Below are 25,223 nucleotides of genomic sequence, written 5' to 3' on the forward strand. Positions count from 1 at the left end.
AGGAACAAGAGGTACCTTGCCACTCACATTTGATTTAAAAAAGTTTTTCAGCCATATTCTTATTACTTATGTAATAAGTACCCTGTACTTATTAAATAAGAAGAATTATGAAAATATGTATTCCTAAGAAACAACCCTGATTCATACTGGGGTTTATCTCATCTATCTGTAACCATCTGTGCATTAGGGTGGGGTTTCTGTCTTTAGTTGTCAGACACAAGCATTTCCAAAATGGGCTAATTATATAAAGTACAAGCAGGCCTAAACTACTAATGTAAAATTAAATTGGGCATCAAATCAAATGGTTTTAAAAAAAAAATACTATGCTCTTCTTAAAGCAAAAGAGAAGTAAAGAAAAATTAACCAAAAGGTATTAGATACCCAGAATGCACAGGTGTGTTTATTTTATATTAAATTTGTTGTTTATTTGAGAACCAAGTGGGATACCCTTTAAGTGTTACATTAATTAATTTTGAAAGATTTAATTTGAAAGCTGTTTAGTATTTATTGAAATGTAAGCAGTAGGGGAAAAAAACACCTCAAACCAACCAATTAACCAATCAGACCAGTTGTTCAAGTAACTGTTAGCCAATAAAAGCATATGGATGGATTTTTCTCAGGATTTTTAGGTTCAAACCATTCAACTCTATTATCTTAATTTAAAATACATACCATTGTGGGAATGGAGATACAGTTGTGTACAGTTAGATAAATAGAAATTAATATAAAAATAAAACAATTCAACTTTTTCTTTTTTTTTTCTGATCTAATAATTTATGACTTTTCAAGGGCCATTTGAACCATATGCAGTTCAGATGTTTAAGTTTAACTAGACAATCTTTACTCAGAGACTTAGAGAAGAAAATTCTGCTTTAATGCTGCTACTCATTTAATGTGAAATTAAGAGCAATGCAAAATTAATAATAAATAGATGAAGGCCAGCACTCAGCTGTAAATATCAGTGGCAGAAATATTTGCTGTGTATTGCAGGTGTATTTTTTAAATGAAATTAGTGTTGTGTAATTAGAGTGTTTGTTTTTCAAGTCAGCAGTCTTGAATTATAATGAGCTGAAGTTCCTCCCGATTTAAAAAATCCAAAACAAACTCTAAGAGGTATTCTTGATTATGACTATCACTTTTTTCAGTCTAGCTGACATCATAGCAAGGCAGAGGCACTCAGCCTTTACAAATGTGGGAAGAAATATCTGTAGAATCCATTGTGTCTTTTTCAGCCTCCTTTCTTAGATGAAATTCTCACGAACTGTCTTAATTCTATCACTCTCTTTTTTCATGTGTTCATTTGATAAAGAAAAATTCTTCGGGGAGCAAATTACCAGTCACACATTCCAAACTTTTTCTCCCAGAATCAATTCTGCATTTGTCTGTTGATCCCTTTTTATGATCCTATTCTACTCTGAAAAAGGAAATATTTGACTGTTTTGCTGTTTGTGGAGAATAACCTTTTGGCTACAGGAATAGAACATTGGGGTTATATTTTAGTTTTAAATGAATCATTAAGAGCCAACAAATGCTTTTAACCTTAAATATATATATCACTACTTTTACTTTAAATATAACCTTTAATATGTATCACTACTTTGTAACTGGAAGGAATTTAAGTTAAAAAAAGAAAAAATTCATCCTGTCTTCAAAACAGCCAAATGGCATGTAGTGAATACAGAGTTACATGTCAGCTGTGAAAGAGGGAGGATATAGTAGTCACCATTTTAAATTCAAGATACTTAAAACACCAGCTTCTAGAGCAGTCTTCCTTCCCCTAAAAACAAATGAAGCAACTCCATAATATTTCATGGTTAAAACTCAAGTTTTTAGTGACAAGCTTTGCTTGGACAATCCATCTCTTTTCATCAGAAGCTAGAGATGAAAATGTTGGCAAGGAAGTTAGTAATGTGCTTTGCATTACTTTTTCTTGCAGCTAGGATTTTTAGATCACTAGAGGTATGCTGCTAAAATTCCATTCAAAGTCTAAATAGACTGAGTATTCTAATAAAATTTTGACACGTTCTTTAATGAAGCCATGAGGTCTGCTGCTTGCCGTGTGGGTTAACTGACCATGGATGATGTTTATATCTGACAAGCACTGTGACTGAAACAATGTAACAGCTGTACTGGGAGTGCAGCCTTAGAGTGAAACAGCATATTTAACACAAATCACCAGTAAATCACCACCCTTACTATTACTTCAGGGACAGAGAAGGAGGAGTTCCCATTTATCAGTTCTGAACTGGTATAAAACAGAGGTTTCAGAGCATATAATTTGTTTTGCATTTGCTTCATTTAGTACTCAATTCTCTTGTTCTCCTTTCAATGTAACTGCTCTGGCTACTTACATTAATGGTGTAGTTCTTTTTGGGTTTTATTAGGAACTGCAAGAAATATATAAATATCTCTACCTTTTGTGTGTGTGTGTGTGTGTATAGGGATATAACCTGCTCTTGAAAGTGCCATATATTGCTCTAATATTTATGAAAGTCATATGAAGACATATGAGCAATTTAGGATCTGTATAATCACTGCATGCCAATCCATTTAATATTAATCTCAGAAACTCTGTAACACTTCCTTCCTTCTCTGAAATTGTACAGATAATTGAGTTTGTGCACTATATTTCCATAATTCAATATTTTTAGGGTAAACTACCTATGTGGGAGTCAAGGATAAATAATGCATTTTTTCCAAAGTATGAAAATTTTTCTACCTGGCTTTTTTTCCCCTGCTTTTATCTCCATCCACCAATTTTGTTCGTAAACTCTCTAGTCTCTGCTAGCTGTAAGCAAGTCCTTGAGATATACACAGAAAGAACAGAGTTATCATTGTTCTGCTTCCCTGAATAGTCCATTGATAGTAGTGAACGTGTTATTTGTGTTGTAAATCTGTTGAGTGTAGAAAATATTCTTTTATATCAAGGGTATTTTAACATACTTTTTAATTTACAGGGAAAAAAGGACCTTTATTAAAATTGAAACTTGGACATGGCTAATATAATTGCTTTCATAATTTATTTTCAGTAGATTTCAGCATAAATAAAAATGTCCCTGTGCGTGGTACTAATTAATGGGTAGTTTTCTGGTAATGTTTAAATAAAAGAAAATACCACCACAAAACAAACCACCTCCAAAAATTCTGCAGACAGATTTCATTGAGTAAACCTAAAACAAAGGAGACAGGAACACTGACTATGAAAATGATCTTTTTTCTCTTTTGAAGCAGACTATGGTCTTGTCTTTATGTAGCATGACAAATGATTTAATAGGTGATATTGCATCTATGTGGAAAAATGGATTTAAGAATTATTTTTAATAACATTCTAAAGCAATCTTTCTTTTTGCTTTTACTAAAGCACTCACTGCAGCAACAGGCAGGTAACAGCGTGTCAGCAAACAGAACTGGCACTCGTCTCTCTTCGGCTGTGCTTGGCACAGCACTGTCTGTGCTCCTGCCAAATACAGAGGATTCAGTTTTACTGCATTTGTTCATTGTCTCCTCTGTGGGCCAGATTTTAAATGTGTGCACATGATCCAGTTTTTGAGGGGTTTAGGCAAACACTTTGAAGGGATGTGACATTCGGATCTTTTTGTTAATTTGTTTCTTAAGAATCTTCATGTTTATAATAATAATACTTTTAGCAATATCATCCTGAATATGACTGAGAAAAAGGTAATAAATGTTGGGGACAAATCCCCCACCCCCTCACCCCCCCAAACATATGGACCCCTTTCTGTCTTTATATTAGTGCTTCTATTCGCGTGTGATATACATTTGACAGGGCGTTGACAGCCTCAGTTCTGAGCTGCTGATTTTATGTTATTTCTTCTCTTTATAAAGGAACAGATCATATCCTATCCATATGCCTTTTATGTTTCAATGGAAAATCTCAAAAATAGCTTGATTAAAATGCACAAATTTTATACATTCACTTATGATACTCCCTTGCTAAAATTTTATATAGTTAAATAAATTAGCAGAAAAAGGGCATTGATTTCCATTTAAAATTTGTTGGTAATGGAGCCACTTAAGAAATTAGCAAGTTTTATTTTCCCTCTAATTGCAAATGCAAATAACACTTCCTTCAAAAATTGAATATAACATCTATTAGTTCAAATATTTAGGTATAGTGTTTCCTATTGGCATCCTTCCCTGTAACATTTTAACATATTATTGTGGTATGAAGAACATTAAGTCAATTTTTTGTGTCTTTTTTTTTCTTCATGAATTAATTTTTAAAAGATTGGGTCATTAAATACCTAATAAAGATAGACTTTTGTTTTCTGAATAGTTTGTTACTGGCATAACAAGCATTATCCAGTCATGAATAGATTATCTTTGAATTAATGTTACAGGATGACTTTAAGAAAAAATTATCCTAGTGAATAAATTTTTTATAATGATTATTCTTGGACTTATCTTTAGCATCCAAGTGACTTAAATCTAGATGCACTGGCAAGGACTATAAGAAAGTATATTCATATTTTAAAAATAAGCTAATTGTGCTGCCTTAATTCACATGTAATATTGCCTTCCAAAAGAATTATGAAGCTGAATTGCTAACTCTTTCAAAATAATCAGTTCCCACCTAGTTTAACCAGGTTAGAAAGAAAACGTTGGTTCTGCAATTCTCAGAAGGGTCTGCTACCATTTTATTGGCAAGATAAATGGTATCATATAAATGATTCTATAAATTTCCAATTTTTTTCCCTATTACCTCAAATGTAGTAGAGAAATGAAAATGTGACCTAAATTGAGTTACACTACAAAACATGCATTCATTTATTGTCCTAAGGGAGACCCCAGTGTCTTAGGAAGAGGGGTACTTTGAATGTCTGAAAGACAGCAACCAAAAGAAAAAACTAATTCAATTTAGTGTTCAGGTGAATCACAATCCTGCCTCAGCCAAATTCAGTTCTCCTACTCAAATGAATCTGTTTCAGAAGTGTTAGATACTTTAAATTCTGTTCCTTCATAGAAATTATATAGGTTTAAAAATATTATACAGTGAGACAGCTGGTTAGCCCATGAAATAGAATGAATATTAACTAATGAGAGATGTCAGTGGACTAATGTGCAAGATTTAATGTGGTAGGACACCTAACAAAATCGGCAATAAAGTGTGTGTGGGGAAATTCTAACATGAACAAAATCGGTATCGTGACATGGCTTATTCAAAGTTTGTGTGAGACATTGAAAATAGTTGGTATCACTTCTTAACAGATTCCTTTGGTTAAGCATTAGTGATACACAGATAGCAGGAAATGGTTCACTCTTACATAGCTTTTAAAAATAAAATAAATCCTGAATCCTGGGTTATTATTAATTATAAGTAGGTTCAAGCTGGGTTTTGTTTAAGTCTATCATGATGTAAATATCTCTGCTGGATAGCAGTAATTCTCCTGAAAAGGGTATTTTCCTTTCAGTTGCTAAAACAAAAGTAAGTGCATTTCATATTTAATTTCCTAGATTGGGTGGGGGTTTTTTTGTTTTGTTTTGGTTTGGTTTGGTTTTAGTTTTGTTTTCTTGTTTTGGGGTTAGTTTTGGGTTTTTTTTTTTTCTTTTTCTGAAAGATAAGACATCTATTTTAATACTACTTTATATATATTGAAATTATTTCTTGGTTGATATGCATTAATTACAATTGTTTCTTCTTTTCTGATTTCTTTTAGTCCATATGAGGAAATTGGCTTTTAAATTTAAGTTTGCTTGGAATTTATTTGCTTGTGTCACTAAAAACCAAGGAATTATGTCAAGTCATGTCGTGCATCTTAAACTCCTGTACAATTATTTACTCATTACACATAGCTAGAAGTCACTTATTTGTTTTATTTCAGCATTTCATTAAATGTAAAGTCTTTTTTATTACTAGAGACATGACGATTTCTGGAAAATAGGAATTAAGTATGTGATTCATTTTTAAAGATAGGGAAAAGCCATCATAATACTTCACATTTACTTTTTGTCTTACTTCTATTGCTGGTCTATTTGTTATGATTTCATTCTGATGAAGACTCCTGTCTAAAAATGCAAACTTTTTTTGTAACTAATATAATTAAAATAGAATTTAGAACTGCAGACAATTCAGTATCTTTTAATAAGGCTTTACAATTTCCCCTTATTGCAATTTGCAAATTATTCACAGGTCAATTTACTCATTTGCAAGTGAAATTTTTCATAAAACACATCAATCAATGTTTTAGCTATTATAGAAGTCCCTAAATAAATCCTACAGGAAATAATGTTTGGGTGAGCAATTATAGTTAAATTAGAGGAAGTTTTTTTTAGGAATTACAGGAATACAACAACCTGTGCTGTTTTAAAGCAACCAGATTTGTAGGGAAATTTCCTGAGAATTATTAGAAGATTGTTCTATAAATTTAGTATTCTGATAGATGGAAAAGAACAACACTTGAAGAAAAATAAATAATAAAAATGCAGTACTGTGATTTACATATAAGATTACAATACTCTTTCAGCTTACAGAAGCAGTGGTTAAATTTATTTCCTAGTTTCCTTTTACTTCACAGTTATATTTTAACCTGTCTTCACAGGGTAAAAAGCAACCTCAGGTTTATTTAAGAGGCCAAAGTTGGGAATATGTGAGAATTTCTGTTTTGCCACCACAGACTAGAGGCACATACATGTTATAGGTGTTTGCTGATAGGTTGTGATCAGCACAATACTGACAGTGAAAGAGAAAACACAGAGATCTAAACAACCTGAGCTGATACGGCACCTCCGCCCCATTCTATTGTCATGTAAAAAATGAATTGACATATTTTAAACTACATTTGAAAAATTCACCACACCTAAGTCAGCTTAAGTCACGAGAGGCAAATGGTATATCTAAATAGTACTTCAGGTTGACTGGCAACAAATCTCCCTTGACAAAGCTGTTCTTCCTCTTAATGCAGATGTACAGAATTGTTTTGTGAGTAAAAGATGTCTTCTTTTCTTTTCTTTCTTCATAACTGTAAAACTCACATTTTTTACAGATCTATGATGGCAAAGACAACACTGCTCACCTGCTGGGAGCATATACTGGGGCATCATTAAGAGGCCTGACACTAAGTAGCACTTCAAATCATTTATGGCTGGAATTTAACTCAGACATGGAGGGCACTGATGAAGGTTTTCAGCTTGTGTATACCAGTAAGTATTTAAGTAGAAATAGATTTATACTTTTAAAGGAATGAAAATTCTTCACTCATAAGATGAAAATTCAGTTAAATTACAATTATGGAAGAAATTATCAACAAATTACTTATCAAAATAATATACTTTCATTGCTGTACCTCACAAAAACCCAAAACACGTAGCATACTGAAAGCTGGCTTTGACATTTTATCTGGTACATAAATTGCTGTCGTTTTTCTAGAGGGGTATTTTTCAATTTTGGAGAACATAAGAAAAAACAGGGTAAGTTTAAGTTAATTGTTTTAGCATAGAAAATATTGAAGTATGTGAGTAGTTTAAAAGATGCAACCAAAAAGCATTGCTTCATGAAGATAAGTCATAAGTAAGGAAATTCTCCTTCTTAAGACTTACTGCCGCCACTTGGGGTGTGGTGTCCCGGGTCGAGGACGGCTCGGTGGCAGCACCTTTGCCACACGGACCAAGCACACGCCCACACCAATGTGGTGGACGGTGAAATGGCGTTTATTGACGGTTCCACAGGGCCATTTATAACGGGGGTTAACGGTCAGGTAACGGTAAAAGGGCAGGGGTTCCACCTGAGTGTAACCTCGCGACATCTTGAGCGTAACATCATGATATCTTCCCACAGACTAATCTCTGATATTTACTTTGCTTTTGTTTCTGAGCTTGGATTATTGTTTAGAACTAAAATGATAAAGAAAAGTTCCTAACAAAAACCTATATATGGACTTCAACTATGAAGATGAGGAGAGGAAAAATATTTCTGATATCCAGCTTAGAGGGTATACAGAAGAAGCCATATAGATCTACTTTACCAAGTGTCTGTTTCTGAAAATTGTAGCACATGACTACTGACATGTTGTGTATATGACTTTTTTATTGTATAATTTTTTTGCCATCACTGAATTATTATGTAGAACTAATTTTTTTCAAACAGGACAGTGTTATGAGGTAATTCTGTAATGCAGCTATTAACATATTTTCTTTGTCCTTGTGCTCAAATCATTCATTTTTCACCTGTTCAAAAATTGTTCATTTAAGGACTCAATATCATGTTTTTATAAGTAATTCTAATAAAAAATAGCATAATTCTTGCAGTAGGAAAGGAAAATACTTCAAGATAATAAAAGAGTATGTAATTACTTTTTAGAAGAAAGTAGCATAATTATATTCTGTAATAGCATGTGATAGGACTGTACCCAGTGATTAAAGATAGAATGTTCAGTGCTCTGTTGCTATATAAGTGTCAAGGAATTTAATTTTTCATATTTTTATAGGTAGAACCAAACCCAGCACTTGAACCTTATCAATAGCATTTCCTGTCTTTTGAGACATATTAGATTACACTTTCCTAGCTTGAAGAATTCTTAGCCTGAAGAGTGATGAATCTTCTTTTGTTGATAGTGGTAGAATTTAAAGAAAAAAATGAAGTCCAGAAGAAGGTAGCAGAGATGATCAAAGGCCTGGAACACTTCCCCTATGAAGAAAGGCTAAGAGATTTAGGGGTCTTCAGCCTGGAAGCTCTGGGGAGACTTTTTAGGATCCTCAAGTGCCTAAAGAGAGCCTACAAGAAAGATAGGGAGAGACTCTTTACAAGGACATGTGATAACAGGACAGGGGTACTGGCCTTGAATGGAAGAGGCAACATTTAGATTGGATACGAGGAAGTGCTCAGGCGGAGCACTGGGTGGATCCATAAGCCAGGAGAGATGGTGCAGACCTCCCAGTCAGAGCTGCAGCCTGTGCTCTGAGAAGTGTCCACCATTCTGCCTTGACGGTCACATTGGATGAGCACCACAAAACCAGGGCCCCTGTGCTGAGTTACGAGGAGCTCAAGTCTCTCTCCCAGGCCTAGGGAAGCTTCACCCTTCAGAAAGGTGTTCTCCCTGTGTGCTGCCCCACACAAACTGCCCCACCAGGCCCTGGCTGAGGCACCACACCCTCTGCCTGCTCTGGTCACACCCAGTTTATGCAGCAAAAATACTGCTAACTCCTGTGGTTAGGCAGTGGATGTACACGGCCACCCTCAACAGGTGATCAGTTAGAAAGTTGACTTTGGTTCTGTGTCTGTAAGAAATCTGTCCAGAAATGAGGATATATCAGGGATCAAGGCAGATTTGCACTTCTTTTCACAGCATGGATAGAAGTTTTCTTAGAAGAGAGGTAGTTTTAACTGGTCAATATGTGTCCAGACCAGCATTATCAAAAATGGTTCTTCATCTGGGACTCACATTAATGTCTTTCAGAGCTTTTGCAGCACACACTGTACTAAGAAACAATAGTTTAGGAATGAGAAAAATTCAGCTCAGAGGTTGTGGAGGCTGAGACATGTTCAGTCACACATGAAATGAACTGAAGGAAGAACCACAAACATACATTTTATATACTTTTGTTTTGTTTTGTTTCCTTTTTTCCTGAGCAGTCTTATCCAATATTTACAATCCATTTACAAGTATTTTGCCTGTAAAATAAAATAAAGAAGATTTTTTTCAATAAAGAATAGTAATGCACCATCTGAGGAGAGATTGTGAAGGGCTACCAACTGTTGACCTGATGGACAGATACTGTGTGAATGATTTGTTGAACAAAGTAGACATGAAAATCCCTTCATTTCCTCCCATATTACCTACGTATAGGAATAGCAATCTGATACAAAGGCTCTATTTTTTTGCCTATATACATTCTAAGACACATGGTATTGGTAAAACTATTTGATTAAAAACAAAGTAAGATTTCAAGTTGCTTCTCAGTTAATAACAAAATACTTGGTTTGGAATAGAAAATTTTTCTCCCAAATTGCAGCTTATTTTTCCCTATAAGTTAGCATACCTCCCTGTTTCCATGTAATGCGTTGTTATTTTGTTTTCTTCTTGCTTTGAGTCTCTTAAGTCTCAAAAATGTCCAAGTTGTTAGGCTTGAGTTCTCTCTATCATCATTTTCATTGATTCCTGCATTACGAACTGATGAACAAAAAATTAGCATAGAGATTGATGAAAAATAGTTTTTCTTTGCTGCCACAGCAGCTATTGTGCTGCTGTTGTTACAATGCAAAATAATGAGAAATCTGCTGTTGTTTTGTTTATGAACCTTTAAATATCTATTGACAAGTAAGTGGACAGTCCCTTTAGCTTCATAAAATTTAAAAACTGATTGATCTTGATAATGATTTTTTTCTGTCTTTAATTGAACTCTTAGGAAAATTGAATTTATGACACAGCTTGGTCATGCTCTGGGAAAGGTTTATAGGCAGTTATCCTACTTAAAATGCTTAATAACAGAGAAGAAATCCTAAAGATGTTGTTATATGTAGATTGAAAATGATTGATTTCCACTGAAAATCAGAAAATCTGAATTTCTTTAATGTATTTATCTGTTTGATTCTGTAAATACATTTTATTTCTCACACAGGTTTTGAGCTGTCACATTGTGAGGACCCTGGTGTGCCACAGTTTGGATATAAAATTAGTGACCAAGGTCATTTTGCTGGGAGTACTATAATTTATGGATGCAATCCAGGTTACACACTCCATGGAAGTAGCCTTCTAAAGTGTATGACTGGGGAAAGAAGGGCATGGGACTATCCTTTACCATCATGCATTGGTATTACACTCTTCTATTTTTTTTTGCTTCTTTACTTTTTTTTTGAATGCAAGAAAGAAAAAATATTGTAAGGATTGTTATATCTATGTAAAATCTTATGTGTATGATCTGATCTAATCTGATATATGTAGAGATCTATTTACACAGGCCATTATAGTTCTCTCTACAGGTATCTCACCTAAGCCTTTCTAGGTTAAAAATAGATAGCAATTCTTAAACATTTGTGCATATGGAAATTCCTAATACATGCAAATCTAGTTAATGTCAGAAAATAATCAACATAAAAAGTTTAATTAGAAAGACATTGTAAAACTAGTATTTTTTACTTATATATAAATATCAATGAGCTAGAAAAATCTCTTATATTTATGTGAAATAGATTACATAAAATAAAACAAGATATGAAGAGATATAAAGTTATTTTGTATTTTTGTCGTTCCTGTTTCTTTACAATATTACTATAACTTCATAAGTTTTGCAGCTATCTACAGGCTCAGTTATCCCCATAGGAGAGTGATAAGAAGACAAGAGTTAAATATTATTGTAGCTTTCTTTTTCATCTTTATTTAGAGGAAATTGGGATTGGTAAGTAGGTGAAGCAAGGGGTGAAATGCTTATATGTTGTTTTTTAATATTATGGCATATGGCCAATTTAATTGTGTAACCTGTTCAACAAAAGAGTAAATGTATAAATTGATTGCTCAGATGATTAGCTTTAAGATCATTCCATAATGCTTTTTATTAGCTGAATGTGGAGGACGGTTTAAAGGAGAGTCATCAGGAAGAATCTTGTCTCCTGGCTATCCTTTTCCCTATGACAACAATCTGCGCTGCATGTGGGTGATTGAAGTAGACCCAGGAAATATTGTCAGGTACTGAAAATGTATCCTAAAATTTAGACTTGTAGGTTTTTTGGGTTTTTTTTTCACTATAATCAACTCTTAGAGCCATAATAACCAAATCACTCTCTAGAGTGAAGGAAAAAAAAGGGATTATGGGTGAAAAACTAAAGATGCGGATCACAGGTTTTGACATTTTAGGTTTGGGTTGAAACTGTTAATTTTTAATAAGCATTATCCAAAGAAGACTGAGCTTTAAAATTGGTTATAATTTTGTGAAATGCGGGAGGCAGAAGAACTCTTTAGTGAAAGACTACATTAAAAAACCCCACAAAACAGCAAAACAACACAACCTGCATTTTCACAGCTCTTTTTAGTTAATTAGTTTTGATGGGAATGTAATATATAATATTGTTTTAGAAAAACTGAAACTAAAACTCTCTTCTGAAAAGGTTGTGTAGATACTTATAGATTATTTGAATGGCTAAAGTAATATATTACTTTATGGTGGACAAATTCAAATATTCTAAGTTTTTTTTTCTTTCAAATTCATTTTTGTATTGGGCTGTCATGCATTCAAAGATAAATGTGTGAAACATTATAAAAATTACCCTTCAGAGTTAAATTTTATTTGTTTTTTTTCTGTTGCTTGTTTAGTTTTGTTGTTAAAGTTATATTTTTGAATAATATTAAAGCTGACAATAAAATCATTATGTTTTTTCAGCCTCCAATTTCTTGCTTTTGATACTGAGGCGTCCCATGACATTCTTCGAGTTTGGGATGGTCCACCTGAGAATGAGATGTTGCTCAAAGAAATTAGTGGCTCCCTTATTCCTGAAGGCATTCACAGTACACTCAACATAGTAACTATCCAGTTTGACACAGATTTTTATATCAGTAAATCTGGATTTGCCATACAGTTTTCAAGTAAGTTGATTAAATTTATTATAAGATGAATTCACGCACAGATAATTATCATGCTCGAAACACTTAAAATCAGTGACTACATTTCTGATGTTTTAAGGGAAAGAATTGGCACAGACTTAAAGATTTGTTGTAAAGCTATATTTTTATCTTAAAGAAAGAAACAAACAAAAATAAAATCTCATGTTCTTTACTAGAGTTGGTTTTCAAGGGCAGCTGGCACAGTGCAAGAATGCTTATAACTATTATTAGTATTTTTCACAAAGGAGGTGAAGTAGGCATGTTAAAATCTCCATCCTTTTCTAATCAGTAAGAGTTTCTGCTTTCAGAGCTATCTGTGGTGAGTTTTCATTTCTTTTGTGATTGTATGGGATGAAACAGGAAAGAGCTCCACAGGAACAGCAATGTCCTTCTCCCTTTTGCCTTCTAGTGCTATATCATCTTATTACAGGCAGCAGGATGACAAATCTAAGCAGTTGCCTAACTGTTATTAAATCCCTTTAGACATTTTATTGCTGAAACAGAAGAAATCATTGAGCCAGGTCCATTTTGACCTTCTTTTTCCTCGGGTCAGTGAAATTTATATATATTTTTTCAAGATTAGCAAAGACTAGTCTAATATAATTTTGTGTAGTGGTAGCAACATTTCTAACATGGGTTGACACAGAGACTCAATGTTAACACTGTTTACCTCATTGTGCTTCCTGTGCTTGATAGTTGTAGTAGCCCTTGTATTAGCCCTACTCTTATTCTTTCAAAATGTGTATGACAAATACATGTATGTGTATACAGTAATTTAAAGGAAGAATGAATTATGTAAATGAGAGTACAAAGTGAAAGATATTTTATTTGTAGTGACAGAGTGCTTCTGCTCCATCAGCTTATTTTTGAAGCTGTGAATAGAGGTTTTAATCCTTTGGCTCCAAGGTATTTTTGCCATTTTACTACCTTCCCCTCTTCCAGACCCTGTTTGAGAGATTCTCACATGTGTGTTTCTGTTCTCAGACATGCTTTTATATTTAATGTTGAAGCCAGAGAGGGAGACCATTATGCACTGGATTTATTTAGGCAGTCATTAAAGCTGAGTGGAAAAATAGATTGATGCAGAATAATAATGAAGTTACAAGGAAAAATGGATAGTACATGGGAGTAAAGTTATAAAACAGCTCCTGATGCAAGTTGCATTGATTTATGTGAAAAGAGGGTTTAGAAATTTATCTGATAGGCTTTTTATTTGTTTCTCCATGCTGTTGCAGTCTGTTGAGTTCTAATGACACTAAAGAAACTGTGAAGTTTTATTGCCTCAGCATTTCTCTTTGTCTTTAGTCCAGATTCTCAAAATCAGAGTGATCCTTCTCAAACTGTTGATGTGGCACGGTTTGGGTGTATATTCTCAGTAGAATAACAGAGGTTTTTTGTTTTGTTTTGTTTTTTCCCTAAGCAAAGATTTTAAAGTAACGTGCAAATAGCTACACAACCTGAATAACACTATTGCTCTATGGACATATTATTTCACTAACCAATAAAGAAAAATATTTGAGGAGATGGAGGAAAGAGAAGGACAATTCTTTGCAACTTTGTTCCAAGTATTCATGTACTTTCTTTGAGTATATAATATTGTCTGAGTAAAACAGATGGTGTCTTTATACTCTAGCTACACTGTAATTAACCAACAGAAAGCTCACACAAGGGAGGTATCTGCTTTTACTTTCCTCTTGCTAGTTCATGACGTAAGACTATTTAACTGGATTATTGGCCCTTTTACCTCAAGAGGAATGTTATTCAATGACAACAGATATTTTATGTTCAAACTCATTTAAGACTTTGAATGCTTTATTTTCTTCTCTATTATGTTCTTACCCTTCAAAGAAAAATGTGTTTCCAAAAATGGGTTAAGCCTTCCTATTAGTTCCTTACAGTTTTTTGTTTCATTTTATCAATTGTTTTTACACAATTTTGCATCTGTCATTTAATGAGCAAAAATTATCACCACTGATAATGTGGTATAATTTATATTTGACTCCTCTATAAGCCATCCAATATAATCAGAAAAATAATTTTTGTCTGGAGATACAAAAGGCAGGTCAGATAGCATCTTTCACCAAATTAAAGGGTAGATGGAAAAACCTAAAGATGAAATGTTATATAAAAAGTAGAAAGAAAATTATATTTAATTAGTATTATGTATTACAGCAGGTAATATTAGAATTGTTTCTTTCTAGGGCTGCCCAAAGCAATCCTTTAAAAGTCCTGGAAATTATTATTAATTTTTTAAAATTTAGAGGATCCAAAGGGAAAAAGTTTCACAATGAGATTTTTCTTGTCCATTATGTCAATTAGTCTATTTTTTTTATTTTTCTTAGCTTGCCTTTTTGTGGAGGAAATAAACCCCAAAAGGTTGTTTGTATCTGCAATAGTAGACCTATTTGATGGGTTAAACATTCATAATCTCTTTTTGTAAGAAAATAATCACAGAATCATTGAATGGTCTGGGTTAGAAGGGACCTTAAAGACCATCCAGTTCCAACCCTCCAACCCTCTTGCCATGGGCAGGGACACCTTTCCCCAGAGCAGGTTTCTCTGAGCTCCATCCAGCCTGGCCTGTTGAACACTGCCAGTTATGGGTCACCCCCAACTTCTCTGGGCAGCCTGTTCCAGTGCCTCACCATGCTCATAGTAAAGAAATTCTTCCTAATATGTAATGTAAACCTACTCTGTTTCAGTTTGACCCTTGTCCTGCCACTCCATGCCCTGGTAAAAAGTCTCTCTCTGTGTTTCATGTAGGCTTCCTTCATGTACTGGAAGTCCACAACTAGGACTCCCTGCAGCCTTCTCTTTTCCCAACAGAGCAATCCCAATTCTCTCAGCCTTTCCTCACAGGGGAGGTGTCTTAACTCTCTAATCATCTTGGTGGCCTCCTCTGGACTCACTCCAATAGGCTCATGCCCTTTCTGTGCTGGGGACCACGAAGCTGGATGCAATACTCCAGCTGGGGTCTCACAAGGTCAGAGTAGAGGGGTAAGAAATTATTTATTTTATGCTGAAATAAGGAATACTGGAGATTTTTTTTTATGGTTGACAAGTATAAATTTTTAAATTTAACAAAATTGTACATAACTCTCAGAGGAAGAAATAAAAATGGTGAATTTCAGATGAAATAAGGGAACTCAGCCTGATTGTTCTTCTCTACTTTCCACCAGTTATCCAGGGCTAGTGAAAGTATACAGCTTCTTTTACACATCTAATGTAAACAAAGAAATTAATAACTTCGTGTCATCACTAGGCATAGCAGAATATTGGTCTAATATTTCTTTTATGTGTGTTTATGTCTTTCATTTTTGTATTGGACCTTTGCAAATTACCACAATAGTATCTCTTAATTAAACATTACAGCTTTTCAGTTTCTGCAGTCTTCTTTGAGACTTCAATGAAGTAACATGATAGAAAGCAGAGCCCACAAATCCTGAAAATCAAAGTAGCAAAAGATGTGTAATAAAGCAGAATATTTCAAAAACTTTGTATATATCTGTAAAAGGAAAATAAGAACCTCTGGTGATTCAACAGTAAGACAAAAATATGAGGATTTTGGAACATGTCTAAATGGCATGTGAATACCTATGTAGCTATAGAACAGATGCCAGAGGTCTAACCTTAAAGAAGTGTGAAAAGCTGACAACAGGCCAGAAGCAATATGCAAACAGGAAATACCTGTTACAGTATATTTTCTCTCAGCTGACAGAGACAGAGCATGGGGAGCCCAGTACATACTGGAAAAACACCAATTAAATCAGCAGTAATTTTTTTTTTTGAACTGTAATTTCTGCACAAAATAGAAAATTAACCTTCAAGACAAGTGAAGGAGAAAGTGAAGGGAGCAATCATGTATTTGCCAGAGACATGAGCTGTATTTCTCAGGGTCAGAGCAAAATATTAGGCACAGTGAAACATTTTCATCAGTTGATATCACTTCATGTTACCAAGATGAAAGTAGTAGCTGTGAAAAAAGACAGAGAACTGAAAGTAGTTGAGCAAGAACACTAAAATGTAAAACATTTGCTGATAAAAATTGTGTGCATGTTTAAAATAATATTTTTAATCACTTTAATATGTCTGAAATGTGTAATATTAAATCAGATCCCAATGAAGTTAATCAGATCCTTTCCACAGATTTCAATGGCCTTTGATTCTGGTATTACAGGAAAGTTTTCTCTCTGCTAACTTTAACATTTCAGGCGCCATTTAGCTTTCATGCAGAAAGGAAGGATCTGTATTCATCTTTAGTAGGCCATTATTTCACCACTAATAGCTGCACTACTGAATCACTCAGCATTACAGAATACATTCTGCTCAGATCTCAGAGTGCAGACACATTTCTGACTAATTAAGCATCACACAGGATAGAGCATTGTTTGAGCATTATAAGTCAGTCACTGCAGAACTAAACTGTAAATATTTTTTGAGTTTTAGGAGGATTTTGTAAATAGATGCTCTAGCAGTATCTCTTATATGACAGGATATGCCTTAAAATGCTTGGATTTACTGTTGAACTGCAGCTAGCTGTTCCTCCTTATTTTAAGACTGGATGAATAGCCCTTTGGAGTTACTTGCCTCTCTATACTATAGAAAAAGCCTAGAACCCTTGAGGCAGATACCTGCTTGCATGGCTAAGTCTGACAATATTAATTTCCAGTCTAGAATTATAATGCATCATATTGCTTACATTGATTACTGTGATGATTAAATGCTTGCAAGTCAACTTTCTATATTTATGATTTATAACCACAGTGTCTTCTGAATGTCTTGTGTTCAATTTTTTTCTTTTATTTATTTTTTCTTTTATTGTTTTTGGTTGTTTTCATTATTTTGTTGTTTTTTGGTGGGATTTCTTTTGTTCAAAGAAAGACCTATTAGCCACATTCATATTTAGGAAGATTCTTTTGATGGTGAACACCTTCCTGTATTTCTATTTTTTTTTTTTTTCTTTTCTTCTGTTTTCCAGTAACAAAGATCTCTACTTCTGATATATTTACCCTGAAGGTGATTTGCACATGCATACGGGGAATTTTACAGGTTTCTTTCTCAGAATGCTGTTTCCTACAACTGCTGGTATAGGGATCACTTCCTGATATAACTTTTTCATTTTTCTGAAGTCACTAACATAGGGTTTATTTTTCCTTGTGTCTACTCCATAGCAGAAAGAAATTTTAATCTAAAATATTTTCACACTCTGGTTTGCTGATATCTTTCAACTTTGAGCAGAATCCTTTGGATTTATAGATTTCAGGAGCACTACTTTCCTATCGGAAATATCTGTGGATGTCCACACTTGTAAATTTAGCTCAGTGGATTTGTTTTAGGTTTGTAGGAGGTGGTATTGGTGTGTGTTTTCTTGTTTAGTTTGGGGACTTTTTTTGTTTGATTTTGGGGGTGGGTTTGCTTTGTTTTTAGCATCAAGAGGCTTAAAAAGAAAGAAACCATTTAATAGATTTTTTTCCTTTGATTGGCTGTTACCTTTCTTTTAAGAAGCAGATATTAGTAAAAGTATTGTCTTTCAATGACAAAAATTTAATTCCTATCACAAGTTTGTAAATGGCAATAACTTAGTAGCTGTCATCTCTCGCTTCAGTAGCATAGATGGTATGTGCATTTTATGCAGGCAAATAGTAGGAGTTAATGCTTCCATGTAAAATGCCTTGGTAATGATTGTAGCTAGAGAGACCTGGAGTTATAGTATTAATAAGTGAAAGCTGAAAGGAAATATCAAAAGAAATTGGTGACTTATAATTACATTATAAGTATTTTTAACATTATAAATAAACAAATCCTTCTCTCCACCATGTCGCCATAAAAGTAACTTCTTTTAATTATATTTGAGATTGAAATTCCTGATTTTTAAACCCCATGCAGTATAGTTTGTCCAAACTCTTTTGACTTGTATGAACAGAAAGTCTACTCACCTGTCCTAAATTTACATACGTAAAGTTGACTTTGTCTGACTTGTGACATGGCATTTCAGAGAGATCAAGCTGATAGTGTTCCAAATTTCAAATGTTGTGTGTCTCAGACTAATATTTTAATTTCATATTTTAATTTTATATGTGGAAAAGCTATTCTTTAAATCTGAAAAATCTGATGCTATGTTTTCTGTAAAAGAATAATAAAATTGAACGCTCTGCTTTAAGTTTCTGGATAAAATTTTCAGTTCCAATGGGTTATTTTAATTGCAGAAGAAGTCCATTACAAATAGTTGTAATTGTGTATACAGCAAAGTAAATTTGGAAGTGCAAAACTATACTTGTGTGGTTCTTAATATTATAAATAAAATTACTTTTCTGTTTCAGAAAAGGTTCTCTACCTTCCTTATATTTTTTTCCTTTGGTTAATTCAATCTCTTTCATTGAAATCTAAGTCAACTATTGAACAAAATAGAGCACCAGACATCAAAATATTTATGTAATAATACAAATCCTTGAAATTATTTCAACTAAGACACTTTGAAGATTTAATTAATACCATGTATTGTATTTTCTGTTTCATATTAGTCACTAAAAATTTGTTAAAAGTATGCAGGTTATGCTATTTTGTGTACCAGGTAATTTCCTAATATTTAGGTGTGACACCAACAGAAAAGCGTTACAATTTGGTCTATATTCACATACACAAGTGTATGATTTTAGTCAAAGTATCAAATCATAGAATGAGGAGGTGAAGAAGACTGGTGATCAAATAACCTGTGCTTATAATATAGTTTGCCTCTTTGGGGCCAAAATTATGTGACTCCATTTATTGGATAAGGAGTATAATCTCAATTAAGCTTTCCTTCCTTTGTATTTCTTTTGTTACCAATAAGTGGACAAAACTGCATGGGACCAAGACTTATCATGTTTTGTCTTCTGCATACAAAGAAACATAACCCAGACCCCTTGTCTTTTGAAGAATTCACCATGACAATTAGTCTCTGCATTCATATGCTAGATTGATTACTCATCAGTCCATATTTGCAATCTTATATAGAACATCAAGCAAAATACTGGGGGACTGATGAATCCATCATTTGAGGCTTATGTGATTTATACGTACGAAACCGCGCACAGGTGACTGGTTGCACATCTTTAAATGTATGTGGAGTTCATTTTCTTGCAGTAAGTTCTGTACCTAGGAGAACAGTATATTGAGCTGTTTTTGCAGAATTCTCCAAAATGGTATCTTGCTAAGTATTTGATATAAAAGACAGAAGAAAACTGTGGAATTGATATTCAACCACATGACTGAGGAAGCCATTTTCCAATGGGAGATAAATTGGATGCCATAGTTATTCTGCTCTCTGTCGTCACTGAGCAATTTTGTTTTTCATTCATTCTAGTTAATGTTACTTTGGAGATAGATGTTCTGTTCATCATTTTCAGTATCATTAGTTTCCTTTGTTTATCATTCGTGTGCCATCCTTTATTGATACGTGTACATGCATGCATGTGATGGGATCTTTCCTGCAAATACAGGTACATCTTCAGGACTCTTACCTTTTTTCTACATTCAGATTACAGTAGAGTTCACAAATGTACAGGAGGGACAACTATTTTGAGACTTATCTTTTGTTTCTCCAAGGTCTTAATCTCTTCTCATTTGACCATCTCTCCTTTTTAAGTCAATGAGTGTGAGAAGTGCATATTCTGTTGTATACAATCCATACCAAAGGAAAGGAAAGTGTTTTGGAGGTTTTATTCCAAGCTTGTAATTAACTGAACATCACAGAAATGTGTATGTATACATATATACATATATATATATATATCAATCATTAATGTTGGAAAAGACTTCTAAGATCATGAAGCTCAACCATCAGTGTAGCACAAACACCCCACTGCAATGGAGTTGACTTCAAGTTTGTCAGCTTATTGTCTGTTCCTTCTTTCTCTCTTACCCCATTTCTGCCCAGGGATACCCATTTTGTAACATAGTAATATAAAAGAGAGAGATTTTTGCTGCTATTTTTTTGTCAGGGAAATTATATTTTTTCTTAACAGCATTCCAGTAATCTGCCTGATCTCATAATTGACAGATAGAGAAAAGACTCTTGGCTGATCTTGCTTGTCTTTTGGTCCTATGTGTATGAATGTGGAAAAAATTATTTGTGGGCTGATGTCTTCAATTACAAGCTGGACATATTCAGACATGCAGTCTGAGATACAATTCATTTGCAGAGATGAATTTTAAAATCTTGCTAAGTATATAAATATAGAGTCTTTATTCTTATTAATATTCCATTGTTGTTTTGATAAAATGTAATGTTTATAATGCTAAAGAAAACAGAAGTCATTCTTTGACAGTGTTCTTTAAATTTTTCAAGTGACTATAGTATAATACTTCTTTCAACAGAAAAAATTATTGCCTTTGCAAAGAACAGGGTAATTACATTCAAGTGTATGGACAGAATATTACCAAATGATGAGGCAAATTCTGCATCAATTTCAAACTTATCAATTATCCTCCCCACCCCCCCAACCCAACCAAGCAAACAAATAAAAAGAATTATTGGAAAATTTTGACAAAAGTAAAAAATTCAGACAGATTAAAGATTTGGCCATATCTTTAGGAACTATCAAAATATTCTCAGTGTTTTGAAACTATAAATCTATAATGCAAATATACAATTTGTGTAACTAAAAGGCAAAATAAAAAAATTAACTTTTAACATAGGAACAATCTCCCCCTCTCTTCAGATTTCAGTTAAAGGACAAGGCAAACCAGAAGTGCTGTTCTCTGTTGTACAACCATATCCTTAACAGTTGCAACAAAGCAGGTTGCACGCTATTGTGCAGACCACCAAATGAAACTCATACATTTTGGCTCAAATCATCTGAATAATCTTTTTGATAGAAATGTTATTAAGAACTGAATTACCATTAGTAAGATTTTTCACTGCATGAGCAGCCCTTGTGTGTAGTTCAAGGTTCTCATAATTTCTGCTTTTTGAGAAGCTATTTCTATCTCACTGTGTTCACATGTATACATAAAGGAAAATACGGTCTGATAGAGGATAAAAATCTTAAAAGAACCAAAACATTCCAAAAAACTCCAAGCCCTAAACATGCAATCTAAATTAAATTAAGATTTTTCAAAACCCTCCTTTCCAGCTGGAATGCATTGCCAGCATGATTAGATATTGTCACAGTATCCATTTTCTATTGAGTTTCAGAAATTATCTGAAGCCATATGTCAATTTCTTTATTTGGGCCTGAGTTTCATACTCATTGCCAAAGCTCTGAGCAAATACTTAAGAAATAATACCTCATCCAAACTGGAGAGTTCATATTTTTGGAAAAAAAGATTATTACTTATGAACTGGAGATAAAATAACTCTTAAGGTTTCCAATTAGACATGCTTAGAGAAGTGTAGTGCTTTGGATGGTTTTAACAACTCGAATAATTGACAAAACAAAAACAATAAGAAAAAGCAAAACTATCTCTTTAAACCAATGTCATTTATCTCCCTAAGAACTACAATGTAGTTGCAATCTAGTAGTACAATCCATAACCTATCCTTTCTGATAACCTATCTCTAATCCTATCTGATAGTAAAATCAGATAAAGACCCTTAAGAAAAATCTTTATGTCTGCTGTTGCCTTTTCCCCCCATTTACCATCCCCACCCACCCCCCAAAAAAGAGACTCTACCAGGTTAAAGTGTAAACAAGAGTTTTAAAAAAAGTTCGGTTGATGTCTGAGATGGGGTCAAACTGGTGAGGAAACTTGTTCTGACCGTGAGTGTGGAGTGTGTGGCTATGAAGGAGCCTTAGCCCAAGCTTTGGTTGTGCAAGTGTGACTGCCAGAGTTAGTCCAGGATGGTTGGATGGGCAAGTTTCCTTAGCACAGAGACCTGCCTATACAACCTAGAAAACCTGGTTATGCAAGATGTTAAACTTCTTCATTGAAGGGATGTGCTGTCCAAAATGAAATTCTGATTCTTTGATTTATTCCTAATATTTTCCCATTTTAATCTTCAAACAATAACTGACAAACTTAGATAGAATCCATGAAGTCATGCAAAATCAACAAATGGAGTCTGTGGTTAGAATTTACTTAAGAATTACAATGACCATGCTTCTAAATATCTGTTAGATCTACAGCAGAAAGGAGAGTTAAAAATAGATTAAAGAAATGCTGTCAGCAGTGCTTCTGTTGGTAGAAGACCATGGAAATGCTTTAGGTAATTTGTTCTTTCTTTTTCAGGAAAGTTTATATAGAAGGTTGGATTTAAAATAGCAAATACCAGGCTTACCTGGTTCTCAAGCAGCTTTGGAGATTCAGGGAGACTGCAGTGTCCATTTGGGTAAAGGTATTATGTGGGTCCTGAGACAGATTGAATTTTGAAGGTGCAGTCAGGTTTGGTTCAGGCTCATGCATGTTTGATAGACCAGCAATACTACAAAGCCTTTATTTAAAGTGATAGGAGTTTGGAAGAGTTGGTTTAAATAAGTTTATAATATTTTAAACATGATTTGTGTTATGATGGCCCTGAAATTTGGAAGGCTTGAAGCTGCTGACATGACTGTGGGCTCTGGGGAAAGAAAAAAAATAAAGGAGGGAAAAAAAAAAAAAAAAATTTTTTCCTTATTTCTTCAGCTTTGTGATTCAGACTCTTTAATTATATTTGACTTGGCATGCATGATGACATCAAATTTAGAAATCACTGTTAACATCAAGAAATCTCAAGACATTTATTATATTGTTTCCAGCATCAGTGGAGTCTCTTACAACCTTGTCCAACTTTTAATGCTATGTTTCAAGGTATCTTTCTTCCATGAAATTAGAGCTTTACTTTTCAGTCACCTGTTAAATTGCCTGGGCTATCAACTATCAGAAACTTTTTGAACCTGGTAGTAACTTATGGCTTTTGAAGAAGGAATAATCAATTTAAAATATTTAATGATCTGATTTATAGGTTAAATATATTTTTTCCTTATTATTGAAAAGATGTATCAAAACTTTTTTATACCCCACATAAAGGACACTTGTAGAAAGATCTGTGTTTACATCTTTTCTGGGTATGATTGAATGCTGGTTTAATGGTTTCTGTGGCTCTGTAGGAGCATTTGCACAGTATTGTACAGCTCATAAAGAGATGATTTAGGATCATCTCCCTCATCTCTACTGCTCAAAACATAAGAATCTGTTTATATGAATGCTCTTAGGAAAAATTCAAACAAGTTTTGGGTGGAAGGGAAATTAATTTTTTGCATGGCTTGGCTGCCAAGATTCTAGACAAGATTCTGCCCCACTTTATTCAAGTCACCTAGCAGGAACTGTGTAAGATAAACAACTTTCCAGAGTAAATACTTCTGCCTGTGCAATGGCATTTGTTTTCTGGAGGATTGGTGATCTCATATTCAAAGTCTAAATTAGAAAATATGGTTATATAGCTATCTGAGGTATTAAGTCTCACTTGTGGGTCCTTCAGTTATTTCTGTGTTAGCATATCACACAGAGGAACTAAGAGGAGCTGATACATTGATTGAAACAGCTGTTAATGAGACACTGCTGGCAACACTGTTTAGAGATATTCTTAATTCAGAGTCGTTCTAGCATAGTTCAGTAGTGTGTCTTCAAATTTAGCATCATCCGAATGAAAACAACTCATCTGCTCCAAAATCATGCCCCACTGCAAACCAAAACACAATCTGGAGTTTTATTTTACAAACACACTCAGCTCAGAAGTGTATAATAATTGTGTTGAAACACTTTCTGTCACTCTGACCATGTAGAGAGACACAAAAGCTCTGTGTATCTAATATGTTCACTAATCTCTCACCCACTGAACAGTTTGAGCATGAGCTGCATTCCATCCTGGAATTTGTGATCAAGAATTGTCACTTAATTCTTTCTCTAGCCCAAATTGTTTGACTGATTGCATGTGATTACTCTGAACTAGCAGTGCTAAGAGAAAAAATAAAATAGGTTTCTGCATTTTTCTCTCTTCATTAGAGAAAAAAAGCTCTCAGATGATCACTCACAGGTTTGTGCTACACACAGAGTCACTCTTTCACCTGTTATGCTGCATATATTAGGTAATAGACATATCTGAGTTTTGTCCATTTCCCATAAAAATATTTTTATAGGAATTTAATGGATTACATTCACAAATCACAGCTTGCTAGTTATTCAAGACAATATTTCCTACTCTGAGTTTCCAATTACTGTAATAGAATAAAGCATGAGGCATTCTTTTCTTAATTTATCAACTCTAATACATCACAAAGAACTTTAGCGCTTATACATGAACTTATGAGCAACTGTGATAGACCACTCTTTATTTTGCAGAAAGCTCTCAAGCTTGCATTGCAGGTAATCAGGCATATATAAAGGCATTATTCCCAGAATTTTTGCTTACTCCACAAATTTTCATGGGGAATGATGTGATCACTTCAGTGATTGAGGTCCCGGAATATATAACAGGAAAAAAAATCCCACTTCTTGTACTGGAATATACAGTTCATAAACAATATTGACACATTAAAGAGAGAAAAAATTAGGCTGAAGATAGGTAATGAAAAGAAATATTAAAAAAATAAACAGATTAAAGAGGCAAAAAGAGTTGAAAATGGAGGGCAGAACACACAGATAGCCTCTCTGAAATAAAAAACCTGTAAACATAGACAGCTTTTAACAGTAGTAATGATGGGCTAGAGTCAGGCA

General features: G+C 33.9%; 1 protein-coding gene across 1 annotated transcript in view; it reads left to right on the forward strand.

Annotated features, from left to right (window-relative positions):
- CSMD3 (CUB and Sushi multiple domains 3) overlaps positions 1-25,223 on the forward strand; it is a 597,171-nt gene that overhangs the window by 384,946 nt on the left and 187,002 nt on the right. The window contains exons 24-27 of the mRNA XM_066565891.1: positions 7,005-7,161; positions 10,576-10,767; positions 11,513-11,639; positions 12,331-12,533. Of these exons, the coding sequence (XP_066421988.1) occupies positions 7,005-7,161; positions 10,576-10,767; positions 11,513-11,639; positions 12,331-12,533 (679 nt within the window). The remainder of the gene's footprint in view (positions 1-7,004; positions 7,162-10,575; positions 10,768-11,512; positions 11,640-12,330; positions 12,534-25,223) is intronic.

This window comes from Molothrus aeneus, chromosome 1 (genome assembly GCF_037042795.1).
Source record: "Molothrus aeneus isolate 106 chromosome 1, BPBGC_Maene_1.0, whole genome shotgun sequence".
NCBI classification, from domain to species: Eukaryota; Metazoa; Chordata; class Aves; order Passeriformes; family Icteridae; genus Molothrus; species Molothrus aeneus.